Here is a 20,111-nt window from a genome sequence, read left to right on the forward strand (position 1 = left end):
TGATTATTTTTGTGATTGCTGAATTTGAGGCTCAATCAATTTTTCTTGATTTGTTTCGTGATTGTTGACTTGAAGGCAAACCTGACGACTCACTAGAACTGTGGAAATTTACTCTTAGGGATAACCCAAAAAAATTTCTTCAATAAAAAATATGCTAATAAACATTGATTGAGAATATACATTCGTAAATTGATTTTTTTTTCCCCATTGTATAGATGAGTACCATTATTCTTTTGATCTAGTACTCTGGAATCTTTTTGCTTGTGTTCCTTCTCTATGTAGCGTCAAGTATCGATCTTCTTTGATCGTCCTTCCCTGTGTAACGTCGAGTACCAATTTTCTTTCTTTCCTTGAATAGTTGAGTACACCCTTCACTTTTTTCTTTTTCTCCATAGTAGATTTTTAGATTAATTTATCATCATCAAAAGAATAAAGAGACTAACGTATTTATAAGAAACTATTTATTCTTTCTCTATAAATTGTTTAAATATCTAAATTATTTTAATTTTATAACTTCTAAACATGTAAATTTCGTTTAACAATTTAAGAAATCAACGTCCATATTCACTTGTTATATTGACCCTTATATTTTGGAGGCTGTAATTTTTGTTATAGGCTTGCAGTTCTTGTTTTCAACATAAATAATAATTGATCGATAAATTATTTTCCTACAGAATAATATCGTTTCACATAGAATGGAGATGATCGACAAATAAAGAAAACTTCTTTTATCTTTTATTCCATTTTAATTGAACAAAATTGAAAGAACTTCTTCCAGTGTTCTCTCCTTTTCGTTCTTATAATTTCAATATTTAACAATTTTTAACCCGTGTTTGCTTTTGAATTAATTAGATAAAATGAATAAAAATACAAATTGGCATTACTTATTCTCTGAGTGTGGATGGATTACTACAGTTTGGCATGGTCTGGAAAACTTGACAGAGGTCCAAATGGTTCTGGAAAACGTCCCGCAAAGTTTGAAGTGGTTGAAAAGAAGAAAATGGAAGCAAACACAAAAGGAAGTCTTGGTGGCATTACGGGGGGCAATGATTTATCACACATGGAAAGTCAGAAATTGGAAGATTTTTCGAGGCATAAAGGTGAATATGAGTTTTGCGATTGTACAGATACAGAAAGAGGTAAGAGTTAGAATAGTTATTCCTCAGAACACAAAAAATACAGCGAGATATCAGATTCTACTGAGGTGACTAGCTAGAGAATGAATTGTCTAGATCAAAAGGAGGAATTTGTGTGTGTTTGATAATAGCTTGTTTGTTTTTTATTTTTTTATTTTTGTGGAATGATTTTTATGTTTGAGACCTAGATAATCCTAAACCTTTAGGAGGTGGTAGGGACAATAGGTGCTCTTTAGGATGTAAAGTTTGAAAGTTCTCATTTTTGGAGAAATGGTAGTAGTACATAGTTATTACCAAAAATAAAAAAATAATACAAATTTAATTAGTCAATTTATTCAAAAAACAACTCGTATTTTATTCATTTTTCTCAATTGAAAACATATTTGAAATAATCAAAATAGAAGAAAGTAAAATAAATAATATCCAATGAAAATCAATTGTTATACTACCATTAATAATGAATCTTTTATTTTTGGGGATAATTTCAGAAAGTCTCCCTCAAGTTTAACTTCGTCACATTAATCTCCTTTATAGTTTGTGATATTACACTTACTTTAATATTATTGTAACAATTTTGTTAATCTATTAATTATTAATTAAATTTTTTAAAATTACTAATTTTCCCTTTTTAATATATTTCTTTGTTCAATTAGTTTTGGAAACGTTTATTCAAAATTTCTTTAGAGTAAAATATTATTATTCCATCTTCCATAAATATAAATTGTTGATTTTATTTTCATTTTAGAAGATCAATTCGGTATATGCTTATGAATCAAAGTCTTGTCCTAATTGTCCTTTGTTTTGATGTCAAATGCTAAACATGAATAAATACTAAATTTAATAATGAGGCAAAGAAATATATATATCTGTAATTTTTTATCGGGGAAAGTTCTTTTAAAATATTTATTTGTAAAAATATTAAATGAAAAATTATTTCAACAATTAACCAGTAAAATCACCGATCCTTAATTTATCCTTCACAATATTAGAGCATTCAACGATTCTATCCAAAACCTTCTACAAAAGGAATACCTCATTTGCCTACACATGACGAAGAAGGAATTGTAATATATAATAGGTGGATAGAAGTTGAATTGCAGCAATTTTAGAATACTATGAATTTTTGGAAGTAATTAAAATGAAAACTGAAAATTAATTCTTTTGAACAAGATGTCAATAAAAATAATTAAATAAAGGTGTAAACTTAAAAAGGATAAGACAGTTGTTGACACCCAATTTTGACCTTCAACAACGTAATAATTTAAGAAATAAAAATAAAAAAATTAAAAATTAAAAGAATATATGTATAATAACGAAATATGTATATATTATTATTTTAAAATAATTTTGGCATATATATATTAAATAATTCTTGACCATTAGTATATACATATTTATCATTTATTCGAAAATTGTCTTAGAAAGATTTTTTTTTTATAAATATTTTGTTAATTAGTTTGACCTAATTAATAGACTCACATTTCAAGTTAATTAGTTTAAATTTGAGTTAATTATTCTACTTTGTCAAAATTAAGAAACTTGTTAATTAATTGACACTTACCCATCTTATTCTAGCCTCTTCAAATAAATTGAAATAATTAGATTTTTATAAAACTCAAAATATTTTTCAAGTTATTTTGAAATAATTTTGTCATCTTTATTGTCTTAAGATAATGTATATAATTTGTATAATTATTACCTTTTTTAGTAATATTTAATATTGACCCATAAAAAGATTTTATTTATTTCTAATAATTATTTCGTAAATTAATTGATTAATTTTACGTTTTTATTTCTTCCCCTAAATAACACATAATTAATATTATATTAACAACATTTTAATTCCAACATTAATACTACATTATGCAAATAATATATATTATCCTCTTTTCAAAAATATGTAATAATAATCATAAATAAATAAATAAATGTATAAGAAATACAAATAAAAATCATTAATCCGATTTAAAAAATAATAAATAATAATAACAATAAAATAATAAAAAATATATATAATAAACGAATAATAAAAAATAAAAAATATATATATATATATTAATATCAGCGTGCCCCTCCCATACCCTCTTGTCCCCTCTTAAAATATATATTCATTTGATTTTTTTTTAATAATAATAATAAGATAAAAAAATATAAAATAATAAATAATCCTTTGTCTTTGCACTATATATATATTTTCGCATTTTTTTTCTTTTCTATTTATTCCGTATTATTTTATTTATTCGTCCATTTCACATTATTTTATATTTTTCGCCATTCCACATTATTTTATATTTTTGCTCGTTCCATATTATTTTACTAATTTTTAATTATCTATCATTCTCTATTATATATATATATCCGAATACTCGCTCTAAAAAAAAAAAAGTGAGGCATAGACAGTAAAGGACAAGAAGACAACAACGCTGCCACTCCCTTTCCTCTCTACATCTCCGACCAAACGACCCCTCTCTCCGCCGTCGTCTTTTTCTTTCCCTTTACTCCAGCGAAGACGCCGCCAAACGACCCCAGCAGCAAGTACCACGCAGCAGCCACTGCTGCTATTTCTTCTCCTCTTCCTCTCCACCGCTGCAACAGCAGCACGCAGCAGCAACCTGCAAGAGACAGCGACGGCAGGCAGCCATCGACGAACATCAGCAGCAGCAGCACACGAACAGCAGCAGCAGTGCACGAGCGACAGAAACTCCGGCGAACACGCGCGAACAAGCTGCAGCGGCAAACAGCCATGGCTGCACTGTTTCTCCTCCAATCAGCAGCGAACAACAACCTGCAACTCCAACAACGCTCGGCAACGACAACAACGAATTTTATCATCAAAATACACAAGCTTTCATCTGAAAAAGGACCGATTCAAAGGGTCTTTAGGTTCTTGAGTTATTGGGAACCTGAGGTTTAATTTTCTTTTTAGTTTTGATGTCGATTCTCTGCCTCTCGAGTCGAGCCCGTGGTGGTGGACGCTAGTCTCAGTCGTTGGCTCCGATTCGCCGCCTAGAAAGAGGTAGGATCTTTATCTTAGCTTTGTTTAGTCTTAAGTCTTTTTCTTTATTGATTTATGTCTAGGTATTCTTAAGTATGTTTAATTTTGTTAGAATCTGATCGTTTTGCTGAATATAATCTAGAAATGGTTCTCACTTTCTATTAACTATTAGCATCCTTATCATCCAACGTTGTAAAAAAAAAAAATATGTCTTCTTAGCTCCTAGTTCATCTTTCTTGTTATTTTATCGGAGTCCATTCATGAAGTTTATTATTCGTTTTGGTGTTCATCCTTACATGTGCTCTTGTTGTGAATAATAAGCATCCGAAATCATATTTGTACATTTCATTCGTAGAGACATCAAATGTATTTGTTTGGGTTCACTATTAAGAGATATTGTTTTTGAAAGTTATATTTTTTTAGAAATTTCTTTGGCCTGACGGTTCCATTGCTCATGTCTCTTCGTCGTTGCTATTCATTCAGGTTCTAATTCGCTAGCAACTTGCTTTGGTATAGTTTCGAGTTTGTTTCAATAATTGTTTCCTTAAAATAATTTCTAAATCTATGAATCTTTTTAGTTTTGGTTCGAAAAAATGTGTTTTTGTTGAGCTTAAAGCTAATCTTGTTATTTTCTTAAAATCCATGGTTGTTTCAGTTTTCTTTTTGTATCTCTTTGTGTGTCGATCTCTCGTTCTTTGGTTTAATTTTCATACTTGGTACGTCTTTTGGTTTGGGTGTTTTAATAATATATCAGTTATCATGTGTTATGTCTCATTAGATCAATGGCCGAAATTCACTTTATCCTGTCTAAAAACTAGCATATGGTTTTTCCAGTTTTCTTTTCTTTTTGTTTTAGCACCCATGTTTGTCTCTTCCCTTTTCAGAATATATATATATACTAATTACTTAATAGCATGTCCATTCCGCATTATTTTATTAAATTGTCCATTCCACATTATTCTAATCATCCTCCATTCTCTATTTTTCGGATATATATTTGAGTACTCACTCAAGAAAAAAAAAGAGGGAAGAAAAAGCAGAGAGAGGATTGAAAGCAAAAGAAAGAAAACCTTCTTACTTCATATTTCTAAAAACAAAAACAAAAAGAAAAGAGAAAGAGTTTCTTGTACACTTGATATTCTGTTTCTAGTGTTTGACATTGGTTTTCAGATTTCGATTTTATTTACTCTTCCTAATTAAAGTGTCCAGGTTAGTTCCAACCTCTTTTTATACATTAGTTTGTTATTTTTAAAAATATTTTGCCTTGTTTGTTTATTCTGTTGAAATATAATTATCATCATGATGTATCCCTATATTATTCGTATACTGCTTTGTATCTTCTTCATAGTTTAGCAGTTTTTGAACTCCAAAGTTTGAGATGCGAAGAGTCCGCTTGGGTTGGAGAAGCTACTACATTTTACATCTTTGTCTATTCATATTATTATTATTTTTTATTTACTTTTTGTTTAAGTTGTAATAATTTGTAAATACTACATAATAAAATTATTTGGGGACTGTCTAGAGGGGGAAGGAGAATCTATGTGCTACTTGCTTCACTTATCAGATATATGTTTGTGCACGTTAGCAAATTCGGTATACTGGAATGATTGCATACTCTTGTCCGTCGAATATGATAACTAATTAGCCATGATGTTTTATCATTTATTTTTAAAATAGTTAACTGCCTATTTGTTTAACGCTTTATTGCATCAATGGATTTATAAACTAATGCACTGAACATGCTTATTTTCCTCTAACTTTTGAGCATAGTATTTCTTTGTCCATCTAAAAAATAACTATAGAATAACATGCCTCTAAGGCCTACTCACTTCCATGTATGTTCAACACATGTGTTTACATTGTAAATGAGTTGGTATGAATTATTTAATATTTTAGAATATTAGTTGGTCAAAAATCATGTCATTATAATTCAACATATTTTAGCATATCTTGTTATAAAAATTATGCCTAACGGGTTTAATAATATTTCAAGTATATTATATCAAAGAAATCTTATGTGTAAGTATCACATAGTGTCCAGTATTTTTTTTATTTATTTAATAAACTTTCCCATGTCCTTCATCCTTAAAAAATATAAATTTGGGGTATAGAAATCATAAATATAGGTTCATGATTTTCATATATTAAACTATTTAGATATCAGGACCATAAGATTTGTTTAATATTTTGTTAGCATGCTAAATTTGTCATAGCTATGGAGTTTAATGAATATTGTATACAAAAATTACGCTTATATGATCATAATAAATATTCATCATGATACTCTATTTTCGAAATCATGCCTGCAGCTTTAATTAGTTTTCTTTAGCATGTTAAAATTATCTAGAAATCATATCTATGGGCTATTACAAAAATATTTTTAGTATAATATTATTAATAGAAATCATGTCTTTAGAGTCTTAATAAATTTTCAACATATCATTTCATTTATGAACCATGTCTATAGTGTTTTTTTATATAAATTTTCAGCATGTCATAAAGTATAAACCTTGTTCATATAATTTCATTAAGGTCTTTAGTTAATAAATTAAAGTTGTCAATAATGTCTTGCTTTTATCACAAATAGGCTAATAATTAAGATTGCTCTTATATGTTTAATTAATTAAGCTTTGTTTCTGTGTCATCTTGGTTTGGCATTTACACATACTTAATATTTGCTTTGACCTTCACTATTTATCTGTGTTTTCAAGTATGCTAGTTAATTAATATAGAGGCTTATTTGAGATTTTATGTGTTAAGTGACGTCTTATTTATTTTTGTTTGACGATGTGTCTAATTAAGAAACCTATATTTTCTTTAGTCTAACACCTATCCTAATAGTACGTCCAAATGCCTCTTGGATATTAAGTTGGGACGTTAGACACCTTTAAGACGTTAGTTTTTATTACTTCTTTTAGATCGCTTTAGGATTATAACAATAAATCAATTTAGGAGGGGTAGGGGTAGATAGGCCCTTCAGAAATGATGAAAATCGACCTTAGCAGAAAACGATAAAATACTATATTTTTGTCTTCCGATTAATAAGCCGACGCTGATCCGAAAAATGTGAATACATAAATATTTTATCTTGCTTATATATTTTGCTTGGTATATATTTTGGGTAGTTTGACGTTAAAGACTAAAATGTTTTCTTTTAGGTGTCACTAATTTTTTATTGTCTTTACTTTTATTTAATTAGGCAACAATATTTATCTATCATGTATTAGTTCTAACATTAATTATTTAGTTTAACCTAATTAAATTCCTCGAAGAGAAGCCATTTTTTATGATTGATTATTTTATTTAAACGATTTATTTAAATCATTCCTCTTTTATTTAATCATTTGTATACTAAGTCTATTATTCTTATAAATTATCTTGAATGTTTTAAAATTTCTATTTTTCTCAAATTGTTTAATACTTTGATTATTGTTAAAACACATTTTCCCAAAGTTAGTCAAATAATTTTTAAATCATCGGACAACCGCATGTTAGCGGCTATTTTAAGTGCTAAAACCTTCTTAAAATAGTAATATGGACCTCGTACCCTTTTCTCTAAATTTTTAAGACTTAAATCTGTTAGAGTCTTTTAAATTAAGTTTTCTTAATTTCTTTAAAAAATTAAGTGGCGACTCCTCTTTTACTAAAATTGATTTTTCTAAAAAGATGAAATTAATTTTAAACCCCGTCTATTTTTCGACATAACAACAGTTAATGCTTAATATTTTTTATATTTATAATAAATATATAAAAGAATTATTATAAAAAATTTGAAATAAAATGATAAGCTTAATGTCGCAAATGATTAAAAAAAATTATTATTGTAATGAAGCCAAAAGTGTATCTGAAATTATGCTCTTTTTTTTTGAATTTCAGAACATTACACTTTGTTTGGGTGGTTGTTATGTATTGTATTGTATTGTATCGTATCCTACTGTATTGTTTTAATGAATATACTGTTTAGATAGATTGTATTGTTCTTCGTCATTACATAATATCATATATTTATAATTTGAATAATAAATCTATAAGAAATTGTAGGGTACGAGGTAGAGCTTCTGTGTAAAGGTAAGGTAAATGATAAAATAAAATTATTAAATGATAAGTAAAAATAAAATGAGAAAAAAAAGGTAACGATGTGATCACATCAAATCAATCGTTACACAAAATCGATCTTTTTGTCATTACCTAACGATGAATTTAAGTGATATAATATAATAAAATTTAAGTAATAATAAAAACAAACATTATATTTACACTAACGAGGGTGTGTGTTAGAATAAAAAATGTGTAGCAGTTGACGAGTCGTACATCAAGCTTTAAGGAGAGTTCCGAGGAAACCAAATTTTGCGAAAGAAGCAGCAGCAAATCAAAGGAGAATTTCTCTTCATCCACTTCACGTTGTTGTTGGTCTCCATTTCCATCTCTTTCAGACTTTTCTCTCTCTCTCACACACACACACATATATGTATGCGAAAATTCAAACATTTACCATTGCTCGAAACCTAGTGTGCACTGGCGGTAGAGCAATCGCTAAATCATTTGCATCAAGGAACATGGCCACCGCCGGCGCCGCAACGGTAGCTCATCAGAATCTTATTAGCGTCGGCAGTAAGATCATCGCCGTCGGTCGTAACTACGCCGCTCACGCCAAAGAACTCGGCAACGCCGTGCCTAAGGTTATTCTCCCTCTCTTTCGCTATCTCTGTGAACTCTTGTCTCTGATTGGTGCTTTGGTTGAACAAGAATTTTTAGTATACTCGATTTTTAGGTGTAGTTTGATTTTTATGAATCTGAGTATCCGACGACGTTTTGTTTGATGAGCTGATCTGCCACTGATGCTTTAAGGTGATATTGGATGTTTTTAATAAGTATAATGTTGAGTTAACAGCCAGTGTTGTTTATGAAACCAATGTTGCATTTATAGAACTGATCTTTGATTGATGCTTTGAGGAAGCTGGTTGAGCATAATTGATCAGCACTCGATGTTTTTATGTATAATTATGATTTGGCTTTTGAAGGAGCTGATGTTGACCTAAACTTGAAGAATTGATCTATGATTTTTTTTTCCTTTTTTACCTTTCAAAAGAGATGGTGTTCTTTATGAAATCAATAGCGTCATATTTAGAGTACGTGTGATTGAACATGATTATTGTACTGGGTGTATCTATGTGTAATTGTGATTTAATGTTTGAAGGAGCCGGTGTTGTTTATGAAGCCCACATCGTCTTATTTAGAGAACGGAGGGACAATTGAAGTTCCTCATCCATTGGAATCACTGGATCATGAGGTGGAGTTGGCAGTTGTCATCAGCCAAAGAGCTAGAGATGTACCTGAAGCCGCTGCTATGGACTATGTTGGAGGTATTATTAGCATTTGATGCAGCATACTGTACATTTTTCAAATTTGGCAAAACTTGTTTTCTCAATTTTGCATTTTGATTCTTAAAGTTGATAACTTGAGCTGAATTTGACTTTATTTTGTAAGTCTAGCTCTCTAATTTTGTTTGATATAATGCATCTGTGATTGTTATTGTAGCTAATAATAAGAAGAAAGTGCCTCGACAGTTTGTTGATCTATGCAATTTTTGACATCCAATGTCATTTTTAGGTTACAATATATGATGCTAATCTTTTATCACGATTCTCAATTTGTCCATTTGATGGTCTCTACTCTCTAAGCTACTAAAACATCACATATTGGAGAAAATTACTGCAGTGAGCTTTCTTTTGACTTGCGTCTGAATTGATAAAGCATAAAATTGAAAATTAGAGTGCTCATCGGAGATCCTTGCTTCTGCCACTGAAAATGACTTTACTTTTTCTGATTTTCTGATACTAAGTTTTTGTTTCAGGGGTATACTGGATTGGTGTTACTGAATGATGTGTTATTCTTTTCTTGATATATTTATCAGCATAAATTCTTTATCAATCCCGAAGATAAAAGAAATCTTTAGAGATGTTAACTTGCTTCTTTGGTTTGAGATCTTTGACAAGCTGCATTAATCTTGGCCTTTAAATAGTGCTCAGATAATATGTTGTACCCCCTGACCTATCAATTGCATGACTCAATGTAGCTTTTGCACTATTCACTGGTTTAAGATTGTAAATAGAAGATATTCAAGCACTGGACCTTACCCTGAATATCAGTAGGCACTCCTGATATTGGGTGTATAGAGGTTGTAATTACCCCGAAAATCTAAAGAAAAAAAGGGGGTAAATGAAAAAAAGAATGCCTCTTCTTTGTGGTAATCTCCATTTGATCTCTTGCCATAGCACCTATGGGGGGGGGGGCAGTGGTTTGGGCTTGGGACTTCCATGTTGGAGGTCTAAAGTTCGAAATTCCTTACCAGCGAAAGCAATGGGTTTGTCTTCTGGGTCGAGCTTGTCACACCGGGCTTGCCTAATGCGGGTTATCACTCATGTGTGATTTGCGAGCTATTGCATAGGATCGGGGGTTTTACCTTGTGCGCACCCAAAGGGTAGCGGTTGTGGGTTACCCTTGTCATAAAAAAAAAAAAATTCCACAGTAACCAGTTAAAACCACTATCATAAATAAGCACACTACAGTCCTTTCTTAATGACTTAACCCTTGTTTCATCACATCAGTTCTACCACCTCCTTGTCATTATTCTTTCATAACTTTCCTAGTTCTTTGTAAGCTGAAGACCCAAAAGGCTGTTGTGTGGAGTTGAGTGAACAAACGGTTCTTTTTCTCTGGTTTTCTTTTTTGCATGCTTTGTCCCACACTCTTAAATTAGAGTATATAGTCAGGAGCTTGGATTCTTAGAAAGAATTGCCAGTGGTATTGGAGGATGGAGTTGCTGAAATAGAGATCTGGAAAGGGAAGGAAGTGCAGAGGTCACACTTGAGTAGTGAATTTAACTTTGTGAAGCAAATATCTAATGTCCTTTGCTTGCACTGTAGATCACTAAGATTTTAGCGGTAACTTAAATAAATATTCTTAATTCAGAAAGAGAACAGGTATAATGTGTAAAATTGAAGTTATTCAACAACCTCAGTAGCATAGAAAGTTTCAGGCGGAGATCCAAGTGTCACAGTGTCACGCCCCAAACTAGGGGAGGCGCGACAGGCACTCAATACCGTATTTGATCGAGTTAGCCACTTATCTAATGTCCTTTGCTTGCACTGTAGATCACTAAAAATTTAGAGGTAACTTAAATAAATATTCTTAATTCAGAAAGAGAACAGGTATAATGTGTAAAGTCGAACTTATTCAACAACCTCAGTAGCATAGAAAGTTTCAGGCAGAGATGCAAGTTTCATAGTCTCACGCCCCAAACTAGGGGAGGCGTGATAGGCACTCGATACCGTATTGGATCGAGTTAGCCACTGAAACATACTAGCTAACTAAACTGTGAGCCCAAAAAAATCGGGCAACACAACATTTGAAATACTAAGTCTGGACTGTTAGGGTCATGACCTGAATAACAATAAGTCATATAAATAAGATAGACAAGCCAAAATAATAAGGTACTAGCTAGCCGACGAGGCCACAACTAAAGGCATACGTGCATACACACATATATACATGCCAAGCCTATGGGCTGGAGATTGAAAGTTGCAAAAAGAAACCTAGAATACTGTGTCCACAATAGCCTCTAAGAGTGTCATAAGCACTGCCGGGACAAGGCCCTGTCTATTCCCAAATTGTACAACAAAACTAACATCCTATGAGAGCTCCAGGAAAGAACAATTTTGAGTTGCTGTTCCTTGGCGTAGGTAAATACTAGGTGTCTATCTGGCCATGGTTCACTTGTCTGCTTTCAATTTTAATCTACTTTTTTGCTGGAAATCAGTTCATTTAGAGTTATTCAAGTAGCTTATTAAGCTCTGTCGATCGATTTTGTGGGATACCCTTTTTGATTTACAAAATGGAAGCAGCGCAACGACAAAACCAGGTTAATTTATTTGGGGATTGTTTTTCCTTCTTTCTGCGTCTGAGTTCTTTAGAAATATTCATCCCTTCACTTTTCTTCTGAGCCTGCATTAGATTGTTTGTCCCAATAAATATGTGGACTATAATCAGGTGGTTGAACATTCTGTGTTTCAGGCTATGCACTTGCTTTGGATATGACTGCAAGGGAGATCCAAGCTACTGCAAAGGTTTGAATTCCTTTACATCATATATTTTGAATACCCATGTCCATTTTTGTTATTTATTTCTGTTCTTCAATATTACTGTTTGACCTTCATTGTCATTCTCAAGGATGATGATACCAACTTTTACCAATACAAACTGACAGTCTGCAGGCCTGCCATGGACTGTTGCTAAAGGCCAAGACACATTCACTCCTATCAGCTCAGTTGTAAGAAGTTTTGGCTATTTCATCTGTTGGTTATCATTTTCTCTTTGATTTTTCCCCTAAAGTTAGACGGTGTTATATATCATTTTTGAGATTAATTGATGGTCATCTTTCCCTTTTATTTCTTGCAGTTACCACAGTCGATGGTGCCAGATCCCCATGACATAGAGTTGTGGCTGAAGGTGATAATTTTTTCTTGTTGCCGACTTGATGTTGGTCTTCTCAATTGCAGCTAATCATGATCTGCTACTCTGCAGGTTGATGGAGAACTTCGGCAAAAAGGCTCAACAAGAGATATGATATTTAAGATCCCATATTTGATTAGCCACATAAGTTCTATCATGACTCTTCTCCAGGGAGATGTTATTTTAACTGGTAAGATGATTCATGTTACTTTTTTGTTCAATTGATAAACAGCTTTCAGTGAAAGTTCTTTTTTTTTTGAATTCACATTGCAGTTTATTCTAATAGTAAAGTCATTGAAACATTTGCAACTATTAGGTCTGGAATGATAAACTGAGGCCATTAGGCTTCTTCTGCTGTGCGCTTGGATTTTTCTTGATATATATGTGTGTAGTTTTGAGAAGAGGAGCATGATTTTGTTGGTCTGCTACGTTATTAAATCTCTCTTGGCTTTCCTCCATTGACAGTTCTTTAATAATTTACTTAAAGGCTCAATTCTTGTGTATCACTTGAGAAACACAGGAAAATCATTCGGTTTACACTAATCTTTTTTCTAAAAGAGTGCTGCAAGCTGGTTCTGTTAATAACGAACTTTGTAACCCAACCCACTGTTTTCTATATTTCACTGAGCAATTAGTTATGTTACTTATGGGAGATCTGTTTCTAAATTTCAGCCAGTGTCTCACTTCACCTAGTTTGTTGGGAACATTAAAACGTTCTTGTTCAAGTAATACAACTCTTGTTACAGTTAGCTGATTCAATGTTTCGATTTGCTGATTTTATGTAGGGACTCCCAAAGGAGTTGGTCCCGTTAAGGTTGGTCAAAAGATTGATGCTGGCATAACAGGTCTCCTGGATGTGCACTTTGATGTTGGACGACGCCCAGGAGCGAAACAACAGTGATTCACTATAAGTTATCTTTTGTAGTTTGTTGTATACTTAAGCCACTTGTTTGTGGACAATTCTTAATTTTCTCTCTCAAGATTACCCAGATATGTTGTACAATAATAAATCCACCAACTTGTATTTTTTCAAATAAAATTACAAGTAGACCGAGGGTCTTTCGGAAATAGCCTCTCTATCTCCATGAGGTAGTGATAAGGTCTGCGTCTCCGCAGACCTCACTTGTGGAATTCCACTGGGTTGTTATTGTTTTTGTAAAATTACAAGTACAAATAGCTGCTTCATTTTTCTTCAGTTATATATGCTTATCTGTACCCTTTTTAGGTGAAAAGTTCCTTGTGTAAATGCACTCAGAGCTTTTTGCGTATCGTTATTAGTATCCCGCTGCTATTTGTATAAGAGCATCTGATTCAGTAGAGCTTAATCAACTGTGTAGATTTCTAAGTATTACTTGCCCCCTCAAGTTTAGTGTCTTTGTTTTAGTGTTTTTTATATATATATATATATATATATACTCCCAATGATAAAGGTAATATTGGAAGGAAATAGTAAGTTTCTCTTAATTTGCTGAAATGGACGAGTAAAATGGAAAATTTGTTTTTCATAGAAAGGTCAAGTAAAATGAAACTGAAAGAGTATACTGTTTCTTTCTACTCCTACCTTTCAAGTCTTAGCAGTAAGGAAACAAATTCTGAATGGAAATCGGAAACCAACTTCATTTAGGTTAGATGATACTATTTGGAAAAGGATACACGGGGTGGGTACAAGAATTTGTTAAAGCGTATGAAATGATTCTTGTACAACTCCATTTTCTGGTTTTATGTAACTTCAAAGTGCAGAAGTTTCAATCAGCAAAAAAAAAAAAAAAAGTTTCAATCAGAGGAAGAAATGCCCTGGAAGAAGACATAGATGTGTTTGTTAACATCATCAGGCTTTTCTTGTTGAAGAAAATGTGCTACCCCTTTCAAGATAACCACATCTTCTAGCAAAGGTACATCTTTCTTTAACCCACCCTTGTGTATATAATCCTTGACTCCTGCTGCATTATAAGTTATGTCCAAATCTCCCACTATGAACTTAACTGGTACTTCTATTTTCGACCCTGTCCATGGTGCTGTCAGTTCCCAGTTTCTGCATTTCAAGAATACGACGTATGAATTATGAGGTGAGCAGCTAGTGGTAACTCTATCATAGATACTAAAGGAAGGAACTTACAGATCAAGTGCTCTGTAATAGTTCAATCCACCTGTGAAGCCAGTGTGCTCATATTTGGTAGCATAGTAATCAACATCCTTTTCAGTGAGCCAAGGGGGCAATATGACTGGACTTTCATCAAATGGCTTTCCTTTAGGCAACTTTAATGGTTCAGGGTTTCGGTTAGTCAGTAGCTTCTCCAACACTGTCTTGGTTCCTAATTGAGCAAACTCTTCTTCTATTTCTCCCGGCTCCTTCACAATAATATTAGTATTAAAGGTTGATCTAGTAGACCATCAATAGCCAAATGGAGTATTCAATTTAGATGGAGGGAGTAATTAATTGATCGTGTGCCAAGAAAAAAAAGAAGATATAAACCTGGAATCTTATAATGTAGTATTCATCTCCATAAGTAGCGCGCAGAACTACAATGGGCTTTGAAATCGGGTTTCTTGGGACGAATGGAACACTCATATTCACAAGGGCCTTGATCTTATCGGGCCTATACAAACACATAGACCAAGCAATCATAGCTCCCCAGTCATGGCCAACTAGAAACACCTTCTCCTGGTTAGGGGCAATGATGTTAAGGAGTTCCACAAGGTCACCAACAACATGGAGGGTGGTGAACTCCGTGAAGTCACCTTTGGGTGCTCCCGTGGTATCTCCGAAACCACGGAGGTCTGGGGCCACCACCCGGTATCCGTGAGATGCCATGAACGGCATTTGGTGGCGCCACGAGTACCATAGTTCCGGGAAGCCATGAAGGAATAGGACTATTGGGCCTTGGCCCATTTCAGCAATGTGCATGTTTATCCCATTCACTCTCATTGTCTTGTGTTCAACCTCCTCCATCTCACTCTTTCTGTCCCTCTACGTGAAAATTTACTTGCCTTTAGATGATCACTCTTTAGAGTTGATCTGCTTTAATTTATAAAGTGTACAAGTTGGTAAACAGAAGGAAAAACAGATGAGAAAAGGAGTTAGTAGACATACTTCCACAAGTAAGAGTTATTGGGCTCGACTTGTTTGTTAACTCATGCTTAAAGTTCTTGCCTATTTTGCTCATATAGTTAGTTATGTGCGCATGTCTTTTCTACAAAAAAAAATTCATTTTTACACATAAGAAACCAGAAAAGACTATTTTCTTCTATTTAATTTATAAATAGCTATAAAAGATCATTTCCTCCACACATTAATGTTGTTCTTTGCAAATGATGTCTCTTTACCTTTTGTACTAACTAAGAAGATGCTAGTTTGTTTGTTTTTTTCTTCTTTTTATTTTCCATGTGAGTCATATACTTGTGTCCGTATTCTTAAAATAAATAATTAGTTAAGTTACCGAAGCTAACATTTTTCTTTTCTTTCTGCCTTAAGTTGATTGATTAATCACAATGGCCTTAATTTCTGCATGATTTTCTTCATAAAGCACAAGAAATTCACTGCTTAATATATTCTCAAGAATTGGAAGAAAAGAATCATTATTAGTTGCAAGAAGAGTGCAAGAAACTCCAACTCCAATAAAGAAGAACAAACCAAATTAAAGCTTACTGGTTAATCAATCAATCACCCATTATTTGCACACCCAATCAAACAAATTAATACTAGTACATAAGTTGATGCAGTGGAGAAAGAATAAAGATAAAGTCTAGAGCATAGCACAGATGGTTGGAGTGATTTTTAGAGGATGAGATTTTGTGAATGAAATTGTAAATATGTTCGTTAATTTCTTTAGGCTTTTCTTGGTGGATGAAATGTCCAACATCTTGTAATACCACAACTTCCTCCAAGAGTGGGACATATTTCTTGAATGCTCCTTTGTGTAAATAATCCTTGGCCCCAGGAGCATTGTAAGTAATGTCAAGGTCACCCACAAAGAATTTTACTGGTACTTGGATTTTAGCCCCAGTCCATGCTGCTGTAACCTCCCAATTTCTGCAATATTAATTAATTAGATAAGTAATTCTATTTTATGTCGTTAGTGAAAATCCTGGTAATGACGTGAATGGGAGAAATTAAAGGAAGTATATATATATACCGGTCTATTGCTCGATAATAGTTCAATGGTCCAGTGAAGCCAGTTTGTTCATACTTGTTAGCATAGAAATCAATATCTTGCTCAGATAACCAACAAGGCAACTCATCATCACTATCTTCAAATGGTTTGCCTTTCTTCAAGTAAAGTGGACCTGGGTTTCTATATGTTAGGAACTTCTTCAAAACATTCTTGGTACCCATTTCCTCAAATTCACCTTCTATTACTCCAGCTTCCTAACAATATATAATCAAACAACCTGTTAATTAATTAATTAATTTACTGTACCTTCCTTTTGCGTTAAAAAAAAATGAATGTTCTCGAAAGCCAATTTTTTAAAAAATATTTCATACTCTATATTAGTTTATCTAAAAAGTAGTAAAGATCATTTCAATAAAGCAAAGACTTCAAGTACAAGAACAACAGTTTCCTTATTGTTTTTAGCCTAACCTGAATCATTCAAACCTGCTCCAAGACATCTCTAAGCAAGTTTGTGTCTAAAGAATTCATCTCAGCTGAATCGAACCACTCAATAGGAGATCGGCATCGCCTCCCATACAATGACTCGAATGGGGCCATCTGAATGCTGGACTGATAATTGTTGTTGTAGGCAAACTCCGGTAAAGGAAAATGTTGATCCCACCTAGAACCAAAATCAATAATACAGGCTCAAAGCATATCTTCCAGCACCTGAATCATCCCCTCGGAATGGCCATCAGTCTGTGGGTGAAAAGCCATACTCATATCAAGCCTAGTACCCAAACTATGTTGTAATGCCTACCAAAAGTGTGAAGTAAACAATGAACCTTGATCTAAAATGATGTATACTAGCATACCATGAATCCGAACAATCTGACTAATATACAACGAGGTTAGCTTCTCCTCTATGTACTTTATCCGGACTAGAATGAAATGGGTAGACTTGGCTAGTCTATCAACAACCACCCATATTCAATCATAATCACCCACGGTGGGAGGCAAACCCAAAACAAAATCAATGGTGATCCGCTCCCACTTCTAAGCAGGAATCGGCATCCTCTGTGTCACATTTCCAGGCCATTGGTGTTCACACTTGACCATTTGACAGATCAAACACTTGAAAACAAACTTTGTGATGTCCCACTTCATCCACACCACCAATAATGCTGATTAAGGTCATGTTACATCTTTGCCGCGCCCGGATGGATAGATAATCAAGAACAATGAGCCTCCTCTAGAATTAATCTAATCATATTACCAACCTTGGACACACAAATTTGACCATCAATCCTCAAGACACCATTTGAATCTAGTCTAGCCCCCTTGGCTTCACCCCTAAACACCTCGTCTCGAATGAGACATAATTTCTCATCATCAAACTATCGTTCTAGAGTCTGCTCAACTAACGAAGAACGACCCTCAATGAAAGAAATAATTCCTCCACTCTCCTCAAAAACCCACAATCGGATGAAGCTGTTGGCTAACCTCTGAAGATCTCTAGCCAATGGCCTCCTATCAAAACTAATCACTGCAAGGCTCCCCATGCTAGATGCCTTCCTACTCAAAGCATCTGCCACCACATTGGCCTTTTCTGGATGCTACAAGATAGTCATATCATAGTCCTTTAGCAGCTCAAACCATCTACACTATCTCAAGTTCAGATCCCTCTGACTGAAGATGTACTGAAGACTCCGGTGATCAGTGAATACCTCACAATGCACACCATACAAGTAATGATGCCATTGTTTCAACACAAACACCCCCGTTGCTAAATCTAAGTCATGGGTAGGGTAGTTCTTCTCATTAGCCTTCAACTGTATAGACGCGTAGTCAACTACCTTCCCATTATGCATCAAAACTCCACCTAAACCAACACCGGAAGCATCACAATACACAGTGAAATTCGCAACCTCCTCCAGTAAGGTCAAAACAAGAGCTGTAGTAAATAAAGTATTGAGCTTTTGGAAGCTTGCCTCATACTCATCGGACTATTGGAAGTCTACTAACTTTTGTGTCAGCCTAGTCAATGAAGCCGCAATAGTCGAGAATCCCTGCACAAAGCGTCGGTAATACCTATCCAAACCCATAAAACACTAAATCTAGGTAGGAGAAGTGGACCTAGTCTAGCCATTAACTGCCTCAATCTTGGTCGGATCCACCCTAATACCTTCCTTGGACACCACGTATCCTAGTAATGCCATAGAATCAAGACAAAACTCACATTTGGAGAACTTTACATATAACTTCTGTTCTCTTAATTTCTTAAGCAACGATCTCAAATAACAAGCATGATCCTCCTCTGTTTTGGAGTACACCAAGATATCATCAATGAAAACAATCAAAAATGAGTCTAAATACAGATAAAACACCCTGTTCATCAACTCCTTGAACATTGTTGGGCGTTGGTCAGCCTAAAAGACATAACCTGGAACTAATAATGGCCATAACAAGTCTAGAAAGCTATCTTATATGCTACCCATTTAATTTCAATATTTTGGACTCAATGAAACCATCGGAATAGGAATTCGAGGTATCCTTAATTCGAAATTCAAAAAGTCATAACTAAATAAAATTTATGCCTCAAAAGACCAAAAGGCCCTCAGAGCTATCAGAAAATACACAGGAATTCTCTCGTGACCTAAATCAACCCCGAATCCAACGGAGTCCTCAAATTCCAGTTCTAAGCAATCGATCACCAACTGTTGACCAAAGTCAACTCTACGGCTAAAAACTTAAGGATTTCCAACTCAACACCTCAAATCCACCATATAATCCGGAATCTGATTTTGTCAACTTTCATAGACCAAATTTAATATTTCAGAGCTGATGGAATTCTGTTCTAAGAACCGAAACTTTAGATGACCTTAAATACCACTTTTAAGCCACTTAAACCTCTAAAACTTAAGGTTTACTAAAAATCTCAACCTTTCAAGAAAATTCAAAAAATTGACATTCGATATCGATCAAATATGACTTGGAGAAACTATTAGGAGGGGTTAAATGTTCATTTTGCAAAAATTACCAAAAGTAACCTTCAAGGTTATTACATCATCTACCACTAAAAACCATGTTCGTACTCGAATATAATGTAAAATGAAGTACTTGGAACCTCAAAAACCTGCGAATATTGGGAATGCATGTCATCCTCCAACTCCCAAGTTGCCTCTCTGACTAAACGGTGCCTCCACTATACCTTTACTGAAGCGATCTCCTTGGTCCTAAGCATACAGACTTGTCTATCAGGAACGACTATGCGATCCTTCTCAAAAGTCAAATCTGGACCCAACTCTACCGAATCAAGAGAGATCACATGAGATTCATCCAGAACATACTTTCGAAGCATGGAAACATGAAACACTA

At 33.6% G+C, this 20,111-nt stretch overlaps 3 protein-coding genes across 4 annotated transcripts; 1 reads left to right on the top strand and 2 right to left on the bottom strand.

Moving 5' to 3' along the window:
- The first annotated feature begins 8,426 nt into the window (after window positions 1-8,426).
- On the top strand, window positions 8,427-13,987 carry LOC129887312 (probable acylpyruvase FAHD1, mitochondrial). 2 transcript variants are annotated; one of them, XM_055962360.1, is made up of 8 exons: window positions 8,431-8,537; window positions 8,641-8,810; window positions 9,329-9,494; window positions 12,205-12,257; window positions 12,398-12,460; window positions 12,589-12,639; window positions 12,715-12,832; window positions 13,428-13,987. In XM_055962360.1, the coding sequence occupies exons 2-8, from the start codon at window positions 8,688-8,690 to the stop codon at window positions 13,541-13,543; spliced, it is 690 nt and encodes a 229-aa protein (XP_055818335.1). In that variant the 5' UTR covers window positions 8,431-8,537; window positions 8,641-8,687; the 3' UTR covers window positions 13,544-13,987. The 2 variants fall into 2 exon arrangements, with proteins under 2 accessions (XP_055818334.1, XP_055818335.1); XM_055962359.1 differs by having other exon boundaries at window positions 8,427-8,810.
- Window positions 13,988-14,257: 270 nt separating this feature from the next.
- On the bottom strand, window positions 14,258-15,676 carry LOC129884980 (uncharacterized). Its single transcript, XM_055959237.1, has 3 exons — window positions 15,116-15,676; window positions 14,759-14,991; window positions 14,258-14,674 (listed from the first exon to the last, which is right to left on the bottom strand). The coding sequence occupies exons 1-3, from the start codon at window positions 15,590-15,592 to the stop codon at window positions 14,416-14,418; spliced, it is 969 nt and encodes a 322-aa protein (XP_055815212.1). The 5' UTR covers window positions 15,593-15,676; the 3' UTR covers window positions 14,258-14,415.
- A 665-nt stretch (window positions 15,677-16,341) lies between these two features.
- On the bottom strand, window positions 16,342-17,351 carry LOC129884191 (uncharacterized). The gene is made up of 3 exons (XM_055958532.1): window positions 17,238-17,351; window positions 16,776-17,008; window positions 16,342-16,672 (listed from the first exon to the last, which is right to left on the bottom strand). Exons 1-3 carry the CDS (start codon window positions 17,349-17,351, stop codon window positions 16,342-16,344), a joined length of 678 nt encoding a protein of 225 aa, XP_055814507.1.
- Window positions 17,352-20,111: the final 2,760 nt, after the last annotated feature.

This window comes from Solanum dulcamara, chromosome 4 (genome assembly GCF_947179165.1).
Source record: "Solanum dulcamara chromosome 4, daSolDulc1.2, whole genome shotgun sequence".
In the NCBI taxonomy this organism is placed as follows: Eukaryota; Viridiplantae; Streptophyta; class Magnoliopsida; order Solanales; family Solanaceae; genus Solanum; species Solanum dulcamara.

What these genes read in the sequence shown, in the direction of transcription:
- LOC129887312 (XM_055962359.1), top strand. Translation starts at nt 8,598, where the DNA reads ATGTATGCGAAAATTCAAACATTTACCATTGCTCGAAACCTAGTGTGC. An exon ending in ACATAGAGTTGTGGCTGAAG is followed by an intron (nt 12,640 to 12,714) that starts GTGATAATTTTT and finishes GCTACTCTGCAG; the next exon opens with GTTGATGGAGAACTTCGGCA. An exon ending in GGGAGATGTTATTTTAACTG is followed by an intron (nt 12,833 to 13,427) that starts GTAAGATGATTC and finishes GATTTTATGTAG; the next exon opens with GGACTCCCAAAGGAGTTGGT.
- LOC129884980 (XM_055959237.1), bottom strand. Translation starts at nt 15,592, where the DNA reads ATGGAGGAGGTTGAACACAAGACAATGAGAGTGAATGGGATAAACATG. An exon ending in ACTACATTATAAGATTCCAG is followed by an intron (nt 14,992 to 15,115) that starts GTTTATATCTTC and finishes ATTATTGTGAAG; the next exon opens with GAGCCGGGAGAAATAGAAGA. An exon ending in TATTACAGAGCACTTGATCT is followed by an intron (nt 14,675 to 14,758) that starts GTAAGTTCCTTC and finishes CTTGAAATGCAG; the next exon opens with AAACTGGGAACTGACAGCAC.
- LOC129884191 (XM_055958532.1), bottom strand. Translation starts at nt 17,351, where the DNA reads ATGGCCCCATTCGAGTCATTGTATGGGAGGCGATGCCGATCTCCTATT. An exon ending in TTAGAGATGTCTTGGAGCAG is followed by an intron (nt 17,009 to 17,237) that starts GTTTGAATGATT and finishes ATATATTGTTAG; the next exon opens with GAAGCTGGAGTAATAGAAGG. An exon ending in TATTATCGAGCAATAGACCG is followed by an intron (nt 16,673 to 16,775) that starts GTATATATATAT and finishes TTAATATTGCAG; the next exon opens with AAATTGGGAGGTTACAGCAG.